General features: G+C 40.0%; 1 protein-coding gene across 16 annotated transcripts in view; it reads left to right on the top strand.

The window, feature by feature from the left end:
• The window catches only part of DST (dystonin), a 460168-nt gene that overhangs the window by 373974 nt on the left and 72292 nt on the right, over nt 1-13902 (top strand). For 15 of the 16 annotated variants that reach the window (XM_074947869.1, XM_074947855.1, XM_074947860.1 and 12 more), the window contains 8 exons: nt 1775-1936; nt 3201-3371; nt 5163-5329; nt 7589-7748; nt 7986-8312; nt 8506-8590; nt 9860-10101; nt 11157-11363. In XM_074947869.1, coding sequence (XP_074803970.1) covers nt 1775-1936; nt 3201-3371; nt 5163-5329; nt 7589-7748; nt 7986-8312; nt 8506-8590; nt 9860-10101; nt 11157-11363 — 1521 coding nt within the window. The remainder of the gene's footprint in view (nt 1-1774; nt 1937-3200; nt 3372-5162; nt 5330-7588; nt 7749-7985; nt 8313-8505; nt 8591-9859; nt 10102-11156; nt 11364-13902) is intronic. The other variant, XM_074947868.1, reaches the window with a different exon arrangement.

Genomic DNA, 13902 nt, shown 5'->3' with positions numbered 1-13902 from the left:
TGCACCTGGTGCAGGGGCTGCCTGAGCTGCCCCTGAGCCAGGCGCACTGGCCACTGCAGAAGTCACGGAGATCATGGAAAGTCACGAATCCGTGACCTCCGTGACAAACTCGCAGCCTTAATAGTAATCGGTATCTGCTGTTGTGCTGTGCACCCACCTCCATATTCTAGAACTCATTTGCGTTTACTAAAACCTAACCTAAAATGTTTCCTTCCCTAACTTTAGGCTGTGCCCCTTGTCCAACGTTCAGAGACATCGCCCAGTTTGCTCCTTTGCTCCCTATATTGTTAGTTTTCAATTCTTTTACTTGCTTTACATACTTTTACATTGTCACTTTATCTATGGACTGTGTTTCTCTCTCTCTCTGAGTCTGCTTTATTATTTTCTAGATGAATCTCCCACTGTCTCAGGAGTTCTTGTATCAGTTTGGTTGCCCTGCTTTGTATGTGCTCTAGTTTTCTATTCTCCTCCTGAGCTGTGTTAATGTGAACTACATACAGTGGCCACATTATGCCTAGGGTTGCCAACTTTCTAATTGCAGAAAACTGAACACCCTTGCCCCGCCTCCTGCCCTGGCCCTTCCCGAAGGCCTTGCCCTTGCCTCACCCCTTATCCGAGGCCCCGCCGCCACTCACTCCATCCCCACTCCTTCCATAGCTCGCTCTTCCCCACCCTCTCTCACCACTGGGATGGGGCAGGGGATTGGGATGTAGGAGGGGGTGAGGGCTCTGGCTGGGGGTGCAAGCTGTGGGGTGGGACTGGGGATGAGGGGTTGGGGATGCAGGAAGGGGCTCCGGGCTGGTGGATGGGGCTGTAGGTTCGGAGTTTGGAAGGGGGCTCAGGGCTGGGACAGGGGGTTGGGTGCGGGGAGCGGGCTCTGGGAGGAGTTTGGGTGCCAGAGGGGGTTCCGAGCTGGGACGGGGTTGGGGCATGGGAGGGGGTTTGGGTATGAGCTCCAGTTGGCCCTGGCATTTCCTGGGGATGGAGGAGGTCCGTGCGGCTCCCAGGAAGCGGCAGCATGTCCCTCTGGCTCCTACATGGAGGGGCTGCCAGGAGAGCTCCGTGCGCTGTCCCCCACCCCCAGCGGCAGCTCCACAGCTCCCATTGGCTATGGAGTTCTCAGCTAATGGGAGCTGCGGAGCGGCGCTGGGGGCAGTGCGTAGAGCCCCACTGGCCGCCCCTGCACCTAGGAGCCAGAGGGTCATGCCGCCACTTCCCAGAAATTGCACTGAGCCACCAGGCACTGAGCCTGCCTGTCCTGCTGCAGCCAACCAGACTTTTAGCAGCCCGGTCAGCTGTGCTGGCTGGAGTGCTAGGGTCCCTTTTTCCAGTCGAAAACTGGTTGCCTGGCAACTCTAATTATGCCTCATGAAGGCAGGCACATTTGCACTGTGGAAGTTGCACTATTTATACCAGGATTGAATTTGTCCCAGTGTCCCAGCTGCAATCAAACCAGGGTGGTTGCTCACATCCTAGTTTTACATGAAATCTCCCTCTAAACAAAATACAGCATTTGGTTTTTAGAGGTACAGTACTATAGTTGGTTGGTTGGTGGTGTACTGTCAGCTTATATTTTTTTCAACTTTAATGGCATTGATTGTTTTTAGGATTTTCTTTACTTCAATAAATATCATTTCTTTTTAATAATGCTATATAGCTATATATTAGTTTTCAGTACTAAGATTTTACTTCTAATATCCACATCACAGTTGCTTATATTCCACGTGTTATCAAACATAATAGTTCAGATGTGCCTTTGGTTTTCCACCTGCAGGTATTCCAGAAAGAAGAGATTGAACCTCTGCAAGTTAAACAACAGGAGGTAAATTGGTTAGGTCAAGGCCTTATTCAAAGTGCTGCTAAAAATGCTAGCACCGAGAACCTTGAGCATGACCTTGAAGATGTTAACACCCGATGGAAGACTCTCAATAAGAAGGTTATTATTTTGCATTTCACGAAATCAATGTTTGTCTTTCTTGTTTTGTATTTTCCTCTATTTATTTGGTGTCATCTTTCAAAATACAGAACATTAAAATATGTTCATGATGGTCATGGATTCTGTTACCTTAATACAGTAACTTTCTTTGCAATTTTCTTTAAAATATTTGTGTCAATAGCTACCAAAGTATGGTTGTCATTTCTACAGTTCTGTCCATTTTTCTGTAGGTTTATTCCTGGCATTCTTAACCAGGAAAGGTTCCCTCAGGACTCTTTGCTCCCCTCTGCATATGCAGAGCAGGGAGGAGTTTAATAGCTCAAGTTGTGTGGAGAAGGGATGGAGGTGAGACACATACATGAGAAAGGTAGCTACATGGATTTTTCTCAACCACGTTATAGTCACTTCTCTCTCTCTCCTTCATCCACTATGATTCTTTCTGTATTCACATTCACTGTGGTATCAGAGAGTCTTTTCTATCATGTTCGTATTCACCATGGGTATCTGAGCATTTTCCAGTAGTGCACTAAGTGGCAATAGGGCTCAGCTATGTGTTGTCAGTGGCATGTTCCCTTTAATGCGCATCAGGGTTTATGGTGCTTTAAGAATGGTAAGTTACCCCGATCAGAGGAGCAACTTCCCCCTTGTGTCTTTCCTATGCCGTGAAAGGTTCTTGGATAGCAGGTGAGGATGGGATGTGGCAGGCGTGGGAGGCAGGAAAGATGCACATTGTCACAGGCTTCACCTCGCAGGAGCATTGATGCAGTGGAGCAACAGATGTTCATGGTTATGTCTTCTACTTTCATGCCTTTTAAACTATGAAGGGAGAATTGTCCCTAATGTGGAGTGCAATTTGGGTCCTTGGCTGAGTGCTGTTACAAGGAAGCCCTTGTAAAACACACAGTTCCTAGAGGCATGTTTCACACCACTGTATTTCACCGTAGTATCACTGTAGAACATAACTGTACAACACAGGAGTATTATTTCTACTGCATTGTTGGGATAATATAGTTTACTGGGAATCAACCTCATGCCTTTAAATGGAAGACCACAGCCTAAGAGATAAGTGCCCTAGTTCATAACTACAGTGGTGGAATTTTAAAACGATGAATGTGAATTAACTTCTGCACAATGATGAAGAGGTATAAAAATGAAAATACACTACAGTAATAAAGACAGCCATTCTGCAAATCTCGGTTAATTGGCAGAAGTAGGAGGGGAAAAAAAGGAAAAGTGATTAATACTCTCTCTGTCTTTCTTTCAGGTTGCTCAACGAGCTGCTCAGCTGCAAGAAGCTCTTCTCCGCTGTGGAAGGTTCCAGGATGCCCTTGAATCTCTGCTTAGCTGGCTCATTGATACAGAAGATCTAGTGGCCAATCAGAAGCCCCCATCTGCCGAGTTCAAAGTTGTGAAGGCCCAGATACAGGAACAGAAAGTAAGTGAAACTTATTATTGTACATTCAGATTCTCTCTCTGCTTCAGTGATGATAATGAATTCCCAATCTTCACTGAAGCAGAAAATCTGCTCAAGTGTACTGTATTACAATCAAGTGTATTGAAGTATTTAATGCAGCTGTGCTTTCCATACTCTATCTTCTGGAATTATGTGGAGGGGTGTGACATTTCATTTTAGAAACTGGGCTCTGATTCTCCTTCATCTGTACTTGGATGCAAGTGCAAAATCTAGCAAGTTAAAAACAAAAAGAATCAAGGCATTTTAGACACAAAGCAGGAGGAAAAAAATCAATGTATGGTTAATGGAGAAGCAGAAAATGAGAAGGGATAGAATTTTTGTTTTAAAATTTGCAAAGCAGTATTACAAACAGTGGAGCTAACCACTCTAGGCATGAGCGGCATGGAGTAAGTGCCTAAATCCCACTGTCTTTGCATCCTCAGCCAGAATGCTGGTGCCGCAATGTTGGTCATCTCCAATGTAGGCAACACTATGGGCTGGTATAAGGAGGTTATAATCGCTCCTAGAATTTTCATAACTAGAGAAGAAGTGGGCATAATGCAGCTCAGGGACCAAACCACTGCATGGCATTCTACAATATGGCCCAAAGTCATTCTCATATTTAACATAGAGGCACAGTCTATGAAGCCTAAAGGTTGCAGCATGCAGGTGAGCATTGTGTGCTGGGAGTATTGCAGAGACAGAGGGATGGAGTCCCTCCAGCCAACGAAGGAATGGTGGAAAAAATAGGGGGATCATCAAGATTTAGACAGAAATATGGAAGATTCTTGGGGGAGAAACTAATTTACTGGGTGATGTCAGTGAACCCAATTTTCAGACATCCCAGACGTGATCAGTGGAAAATGTAACTGTACATGATCAGAGCAGTTGAATTCCATTTTTTGACATAATTTTTCAGATAATAGTGTATTTTGAAGCATTTTTTCAATTGCTATTGATTTAAATTTTTAGTTACATAAACTTATGGGTTTCAAGCATTTTATTTTTATTTTTATCATTTACATGTTCACAGCTGTGTGAAGCAATGCAGGGGCAGACAATAATTAATGACAGTAGATGTTGAGATTCACCAAGTTAAAGCTTTATAACCATTAAAACACAAATTGCATCACTTGTCAAAATATACAAAGTAAACAATATCCTTAAATCAAAGTGCAGTAAGTTCTCAAGGAGCATTTTTCTTACTTTGCCTGTCTGTAAATTTCAGTTATTATCAATGGAAATATTTTTTCATCTCTTTGTGTATGTAGGGTGAAATCAACAGTTACGGGTAAACATCTAATCCTTCCAAGCCTATATATGTTATCTGCACCTCTGCAAACATGCAGTTTTTCTATAAATGCTCACACAAATTATAATAAAAGCTCATTAGCAAATACAGTGGATGTTAAATGTGACATTTTCCCATATGTGTATGCACCAGTGCGGGCTGCCACACATCTTCGTCACACAAAAACCAATTAATACACTCATTTACAGGGAAAGGTCTTTTGTGGGGCGAGGACTTGGTGGACGTCTGCCACTTTCAATTTACAAAGAAACAACTAACTAGCTCAAGTCAGAATTAACTCTTTTTACAATATTGGCATTTTCATGGTAATACAAGCATCTAATATTTCTTTGCTATTGTCCTTTTAAGCAGAGCGTACGTTATTAACAAGATCTTGACAAATCTGCCTCCTTACATTTCCACAGCTTTGTGTTGATTCAGTTGTTTCCTAGCAATTTGATTTTTGATTGCTTTATCTCCAGCTTCTCCAGAGGTTACTGGATGACCGCAGACCTACCGTTGAGGTAAGCAAGCGCGAAGGGGAGAAAATTGCAGAGTCAGCAGAACCTGCTGATAAAGTGAAGATCTTGAAGCAGTTGAGTCTCCTGGATAGTAGATGGGATGCATTGCTCAGTAAAGCTGAAACCAGGTATTTGACATTCTTTCATTCCTTTGAGAAATATGAGTTTAGCAGGGGATAGATGGCTAGAAGCAGCAAGTGGAACTTCATAATCTGAGACTTCATAAGCACTATTTTCTTGTTGCTATGTCAAATGTATTGTGCCTTGATGATGATATATATAAAGCTGATTCATAAGAAAAGCAAAGGAAAATAGCTTGAACGGGTCATTAGCTATAAAAAAAAAAAGTTTTACTATCCTGAAAAGCTAAAATGAGATACTTTAGTGAGATCAACTGCACATGCATCTTCTGATTATCTGGAACACTACGTCTGCATTAGTATAGGCAGAATGTAAATTCCTTGGTGGAGAAACCAGATTCTTGCTGTTCTGTATGGCACAAAGCACACAATCAACTCTCAATAAATAATGGTTCCTTAGAACTCTTTAAATCCTGAATTGTGGCTACAAAGGGAGAATATTGCACTTCTCGTTTTCAATTCAGGGTTATCTGAAGAATTGGATCATTGGTCCTGATCCTGTGAGTTGCTGAGATCCTTATGTAAGGTGCTGGGCTCCCTCAACTCCCAATAAAGTTAAAAAAAAAATAGTCCCACCATCATGCTCAGAGCTGTGCAGACAAAATAAGATAACACAGTTCCTTCCCCGAACAACTTCCAGTCCAATTCTAATATCACTACAAAATTCAGATACACATAACACAGGGGAAGATAAGTTAACATGAATAGTGCAAGTGTCTTTAGAGGGCACAGTGTTTGAAGGGTTTTGCTGAAGAAGTGTGCTTTCAGAGGGAAGGTTTGAAAAGAGGTCACTTAGTGCTTGAGAGGAGGAAGAGAGGGTGCTGTAAGCATGGGAGATAGCATGGATGAAGGCACAAAACTAAGTGGGGAGACAGAGGCAAGGAGGGTGTTTAGGGAAGACTGAAAAGAGTTTAAATCTATAATGTTATGCATTGCAATGCTAAACAATGAAATGTTTTTATCTGTATACTGTATTATTGGGATTGAGATTCTGGCATTAAGTTTGTTTGGACTCTTCTGACACTTCCTAATCTTTTTGGCTGCCCCCATCTATGCCTATTGTTATTTAAGCCCTCAATTGTACACCCATAATAATAATAATAAATAATTAATAACCTGATTACTTAAAGAAATTAGTAGATTCAGTTATTAGACTATTATACCATTCTGTGTTTAAAAAAAATACAAGGATCCATGACTCATTAATTGAAGTAAATGTTAATCTCATTTAATTTAATATTATCATACGAGTCTGGTGAAATTTATTTTCAAATCAAATTACAAGTCTGTTCAGTCCATCTGTTTAGATACAGGTTTGTCTCCATAATTCTTTGATTACACTTCTGAAAACTAAAATGACAAAAGACATATTTCTTTTTCTTGGGAGGGAATCACCATTATTCATAAATGGCCCTTAATGTTTAACACAGGATGAATTTTTCTAAAGTCTTAAAAATAGAAAGCACTAAAATAGTCTGCCTTGGGTGAAATGTATAGGCGAGTAGGACTGAGAAAAATATTTTTGTAAGGGTGGAATAAAGAACAACAGAACAGAACCCCATCAAAAACGTTGGACATCTCAGAAATGTTGTAGAGATTGCCACCTTGCATTCAGGGGCAAATCTGTATCCTTATAAGGTAAAACTGCCACTGACAAAAATGAGTTTTTAACTTGAACAAGGAGTGCAGGATTGGGGCTGTACAGTTCATACAACATCACTGAAAAGATATTTAAAGAATTTATTTTACAGGTTGGAGTGAGCATGATTACATGCTCTGATTCAGCAGAGTACTTCAGTATGTGCCTAACTTTAAGTGTATGTATAAGTCCCATTGAAGACAATAGGACTTAAGCATATGCTTAAAGTTAAGCAGAAGTTGAAGTACTTTCCTGAATAAAAATGAGCCCATGTATTTAAGTGCATTACTTAATGGAGCCTTAGGTTATTTTTAACCAAGTGCATATGAATGCAGTAAAATTTATTTTATTAACAAAGGATATCAAGTATTGGACTCTCTTGTTCAGCCAATACGATTTTTGGAGTCTTTCTTATTAACTGTACTTTTATATGGTTGTTGGTTTACATTGTTTTTCTTCCTGTACTGTGGAAGTATATCTGTTTCAGCTTGTGGCTGGCTTCTACAATAATGTGTAGAATATTTTTTAGCTGAGAGGATGAAGGGTTTTATTGAATCTCTCACACGCACTTCATCGCAAAAATGACCTTTATCTTGGCATGTTTACAGGAATCGTCAGTTGGAAGGTATCTTAGTGGTAGCACAGCAATTCCATGAAACTTTAGAACCCCTGGTTGAGTGGCTGACCACCACTGAAAAAAGGCTTGCAAATTCTGAACCCATTGGAACACAAACTTCTAAACTGCAGCAGCAGATTTCTCAGCATAAAGTAAGATATAAACCAGACATTTGTGTCATTCATATGGGGATTTTTTTTATGTGAGATTGTGAAATACAGTAGAACTGGGATCTCTGCTTTTTCCCCATTAGTCCAAATTTGATACATTTTTATTTATAATAGACAATAAAACCATTATATTTCTGTTGTTCTATAGTTCCATTTGTATTTGCTTTTGGTTTGTGCACTTTTCTTTTCTTTCTTCATTATTTTAAAAACTTCATTTAGGTGTTAGAAGATGACATCCTTACTCGCAATAAAAGTTTACATATGGCCATTAGCATTGGTCAGTCTCTTAAGACTATGAGCTCCAGAGAGGATAAAGATATGGTGCAGGAAAAGCTAGATTCTTCCCAAGCCCGATATATTGAGATTCAAGAGAAGAGTAACAGCTGGTCTGAGCTGCTCCAGCAAGCCTATTGCAATGCTCAGATTTTCGGGGAAGATGAAGTTGAATTGATGAACTGGCTGAATGAAGTACATGACAAACTGAGCAAACTGTCAGTCCAAGATTACAGCACAAACTCACTCATGAAACAACATGCTGATCTACTGGTATTTTTATTTCTTTTCCTTTAAATTTATTTATTTATTTATTTATTTATTTATTTATTTTTACTTCATTTTTATGTCCACCATTTATTTATTTCTCATTAATATATTTGATTTGAAAGGTGATACAACTATTTAAACTAAAAATAACTTGATCTGTAACCTCAATGCTTACACAAATGGCATCTTCTCATAGGTGCTTCAGGAAGAGATTCTGCTCAGAAAACAAAATGTTGATCAGGCTATACAAAATGGCTTAGAGCTTCTCAAGCAAACAACAGGTGAGAGCTTTTAGGAAATTAATGATTCAGCAGCCTTTTCCTCATACTTGTAAGTGATTATGGGAAAAATAAGCTGAAGCCTGTAAATATTAGCCTTTAGTCACTGGCTAGATTTATTCACTTGATTTAATTGTTTATTCTAATAACTATTGAAGGCACGGTACATTGCGTCTTTGGGCCAAATTCTCTGCTGGTGTAAGTGAGCATTGAAGTCAATGGAGATGCACCCATTTAGCCACACAGAGAATTTTGGTTGATGGAAAATTATTTTTGTGAACCTCCATTTTGTTCCTACTCGCAAGTTATGAACTTTACTCATGATGTAGGACTGTTTGGCATAGGACACAGCCTTTTCTCTATAGAAGCCCAGAAGTGAAGATATTAGGCTACCTTTTGCTGTTAGAGAGCAGGTCAGATCAGATCCAGATCAGAGCTAGTATTGCGGGAAAAGTTGCGTTCCAGTTGCACACAACATGTCTGGTCTGCAGAGGAACATCTATCTAAATGTTCCAGTGCTCCGAGTATTTCAACTCTCAAAGACAGAAGGGAAAACCCTCCTCTGTTACCCAGTTAGAAGTTATGTTATGGGATTAAATCTAAATATATTGGAATAGGTCTATTACAGGAGTCTCTCTCTGCATTTTGACTCTTGGGCTGTGTGTGTGTGTGTCTAATGATTGATAATTAGACTGTATGGTTCAAAGAATAATTCAAATTATTCTTTGAACTGTACAGTCTAGTTATCAGTTAATGATAATAAATAAATTGTAAATTAATAATGTAAATACCATTTGGTATTTTGCAGCTCCATCCTTGCACTTTTATTGATACATTTCATAACCTGTGTCAACCTATATAAAAATGAATGTAAATTTAAGGTTTTTATATAGTCTGTGTTTGGGTAAAAAGTATGTAAATTTTAATGTTTGCCTTTTAAAGAAAAAGAGAACAAGAACCAATTTTTATATCTCCAAGGAATAACACTAGAGATGGGACCAATCCTCAAAGCTTGGGTCCAAATCTCCACTTGTCCAGAGTTTGGAGTGGTAAGAGAAAAAGGGACAGATCCAGAGTTGGTGTAAAGTGTCATAGATCCACGGCTTCACTGGACAATTTACACCAGTCTATGATCTGTCCCTGGGTCTTGTTTGGGTCACTCTGCACATAAGAAACTAAAAATATATTAATTATTATTGAGGTTTTTTGTTTTGTTTCGTTTTTTTTTTTTTTTTTACATTCATGTGAAATAACATCCCTTTGAAATTTTAGGTGATGAAGTTGTAATAATTCAAGATAAATTGGAAGGCATTAAAGCAAGGTACAAAGATATTACTAAATTGAGTTCTGATGTATCCAAGACTTTAGAGCAAGCTCTGCAGCTTGCAAGTCAACTGCAGTCCACTCATGAGGAACTCTGCATATGGCTTGACAAAGTGGAGGTGGAATTGCTTTCATATGATGCTCAGATCCCCAAGGGAGAAGAATTAAGTGAAGTACAAGAAAGACAAAAAGTATGTTCTAAAAGCTATAAACTGTATATATTGCTTTGTTGTTTTTCATGTAAAGATTTGAACTAGTTAAGTAGGTTAGCTTCTCTTTGGCTGGAGGATGCCTTGCAAACGGTCATAATTTGGCACCAGATCAGCTCTCTGACTAGGAATAAAACAGTAAAGAATCACAATCTCTTTCTAGCAGTCACTGATGAGATTTGGCTGAGGTTTATTATTAGGTCAACAGGAGAAGAGCTACATTTTGTTCTAGTTCAGTAAGCTACCGATCACTGGGAAAACTCTTAAATTGTCAAACAAAGTTATTTTTGTTCTTTAGTTGTGTCACAGACAAATACAAAACCTTAAAGTAGGAAAAGAGCCTGTATTTAAGAGACAGTATTAATTTCAGGCTAGTAACAACTATTCGGAAAGAAACTGTAGAGTGTTAGTAGAACACTAATAACACCATTACATGAAATAGGTTACTAAATTGCTAAATAAATACACTTATTTTGGAAACCAGATTAAAAAATAACAGAAAATCAAAATATGGTTGCATGTGGGAATAAAAAGGTCATTTTTCACTGCACTTGTAATGATTTTGATTGAATGGATTGAATTCAAATGTTCATTTAAAAATTCACTTGAATTTAGACAATATTTTGCGTTATTTCACATTTGATTTTACTTGCTGGTGAATTTGTTCCATAGAAAGATGGTTGCAGAGTGCAAAGAATATGTGTTTGCTTTCTTCTCTTTGTTTGCTTGATTAAAGACTGACAACTGTATTGAATTCCAGAGAATGACAGTCTACCATGCTGATTGGAGGAATATATTTCAGTTCTGTTCTGTAGAAACTTCCCTTCAGGAATCACCTGCTTTTCTGTCAAACAACTTAACAATAACAAAGGCTAATGTAACTGAGCTGAAAATAAGTGTGCCAATTTATCCCTTTTGTTCGCCTGGAAAATGTTCCAGTTCTTGCTTCTTAGAATAGACAGAAGAATAAAAATATGTGCAAGCTGTGTGTGTTTGGCTCTCATGCTGACATGTTTACTTTAAATGGCTTTTTTCAGGAGTTGAAAAAAGAAGCAAAGAACAACAAAGGCTTACTGGACACTCTCAATGAAGTCAGCAGTGCCTTGCTGGAATTGGTGCCATGGAGGGCAAGAGAGGGGTTAGACAAAATGGTGACTGACGACAATGAGCGGTACAGATTAGTGAGTGACACTCTAACTCAGAAGGTGGAGGAGATTGATGCTGCCATTCTAAGATCACAGCAGGTACTAAACAGCTGTTTTTGTTCTTTGGGTAATAAAAAGTTTGCCTCCAGGAATCTGTACCTGAACAAAGGTTGTTCGTTAACAATGTTGCCGTAAATTTGCTGTGCTTGAGCAACTAAAGGTCTGTTTGAATAGAATGTGACTGAACTGTTCAGACACAAGTGCCAGAGCAAAACTAATCTGTACATTGTTGTAGCCATCTGCCTCATTGTTAACACAAACCTTAGAGATCAGTCTTGTAGCCAAAATCATTGGGAGTATGAACCTGTGGGGTTTCAGTGAAAGTTTTGTCTGAGTGAGAACTACAAGCTCAGTCAGGCCCTGTATCATTTACATTTTATGCTGTAATATATACAATATGGCCCAGATCCTCAGCTTGTTTAAATAGGTGCAGTTCCTCTGAAGTCCATTTATACCAGCTAAGGATCTGGCCTTGTGCTTTTGTATTTTCTGCAGCTAACATGTTGGACCAACTTACCTTAAATTGCACTGAAGGACTGAGTTAATGGTGTAATTTGCATGCGGCTGCAAGAAATAAGTTGTTGAATATATGTGTGTGTTTCTAAAGTTTGATTAGAAAATAATTGAGTAATCTTTTAGAATTGGCACTTGCATTTCATAGATGTAAATCTGTGTGGTCTCACATCTAGCTACCTGATGATGAGAGAAAAGCAGAGCTGCAAATTCTCCAATTTCTGCCTGAAGTTAATTTTACAAACACAAAAATATTAATGGAATTTTTTTCCAGTGCCCATAGCACCAACAAACAGAATTGGCTTCAGCGAAGCTGAAAGTATATAGGGCATAGTTTCAAAACATTGTGGAAACTGACTGTAAGAGGGTTGGTGATAATGGAGGGTCCTAAGGTTATAAGTAATTTATAAATATTCTGACTATCTTTTATGGCATTCACTCTGAATATTTATCTTATCTCAGCAGACACCTTTATAAAATTGAGGGCTGGATCTCCAGGGGCATGTGACCCATGGGTATATGTGGGTTTCTACCAACTTTCTCCCCCACATTTATCGTAGGGAGTAGTCAGGAACCAAACCAGCCCATAGCGCAATTTAGACGGCTTCAGGGCTGCTCTAATTTGCACTAGTGAATAATAGTTCCAAAGGGCTGCTCCACCAGACAGCATCATGAGGACACATTGCACTCCAATCGTGATTCCCTCCTCTCCTGCCACACCCAGACCACCTCAGACTTTCTTATGTTGGGGAAGCCAGAATGGGCTGATGTTAGGTATGGTAACTCCAGGAGCTACGTATGAGGAAGGAGCCAACCTCCTGCTCAGGGGAGTAGCCACAGGCAACCACCTGAAGTGTTATTTGGGCAGAGATGTTGGGGAGGGATGATTGTAGTCGTAATTTAACAGTGCTGCAAATACTTAGAGGTTTTGCAGAGGGTCAAAGGCGCCAAGAACACGTGGGCTAGAGCATAGGTGCTGACTCCGTGGGTGCTCTGGGGCTCAAGCACCCACAGGAAAAAAAAATAGGGGGTGCTCAGTACCCACCAGCCACAGCTGTTCAGCGGGGTTGTCGATCATCTGTTTGGCGGCTGGCAGGAGACACGTGTGGGAGGGCAGAGAGCAGCGAGTGGCAGGCAATCAGGGGGTCTCGGGGGAGGGTGCAGAGCAGGGGTTGGAAGAGGCGGGGCAAAGGCAGGGCCTCGGGAGAAGGGGCGGAGTGGGGGCAGTGCCTTGGGTAAGAGTGGGGATGGAGCTCCCACCGGAAAAAATAAAAATCAGCGCCTGTGGGCTAGCGGGTAAGGAGGCACTGGTGTGGGGTTGGGGGGACATTTTTGGTCAGTGACAAAAGAGCAAGGCATGGGAAGAGGGCACCTCAAAGATGTGAAAGAAGAGTCCTGACATGAATGTCAGATTGGAAATTAATCCTAACTGGTCCTAAATGATCCCAGGTGTAGTGCAACAGAAGTCTATGGAAGTACCCCAGATATCACTTCAACTCCCAATATTGAAACTATTTGAGTCAAGTGCTACCCTTGTTCCCTGGGAGTTCTGTGTAGAAATAGAATATAAAATTGCCCATTATGTTTGCACTCTATGGGTTCAAAAGGAAGGAAAGATTTATTCTACACTCTTCTACTCTAGTTCTGCCAAAGAGGATGCTTTTCAGAGTGTTAACAAAGGAATTCTTAATTATTCATCACATTAACAAGTTCTCCTTTTCTGATCAAACAAAATAGCAAATAATGTGCATCAGGAGTATTAATTTGATGGTATCAAACTGATGAATTCTGACTTGCCCAAGGGTAATTCAAAGCTCAGAATTTACTCTGTCCTCCATAATGGAAATAAAATGCCATTGTGAAATCCTGATACAAGCACTACCATTTTTTCAGTGTTCATTCTTTAACATACTGTACATACAAGTCTCACCTAGAAACTCAACCTGAAAGAACCATTTAATCGGCAAATGGAGCTGAAAAATGATACCAGATTCAGGAGAAACTCAGAGTTACGAACACCTTTGGAATGGAGGCTGTTCGTAACTCTGAAATGTTCATAGCTGAC

Source organism: Natator depressus, chromosome 3 (genome assembly GCF_965152275.1).
Source record: "Natator depressus isolate rNatDep1 chromosome 3, rNatDep2.hap1, whole genome shotgun sequence".
In the NCBI taxonomy this organism is placed as follows: Eukaryota; Metazoa; Chordata; order Testudines; family Cheloniidae; genus Natator; species Natator depressus.
Note: the sequence above shows the minus strand (reverse complement) of the source record. Positions and strands in the feature narration are given on the sequence as shown.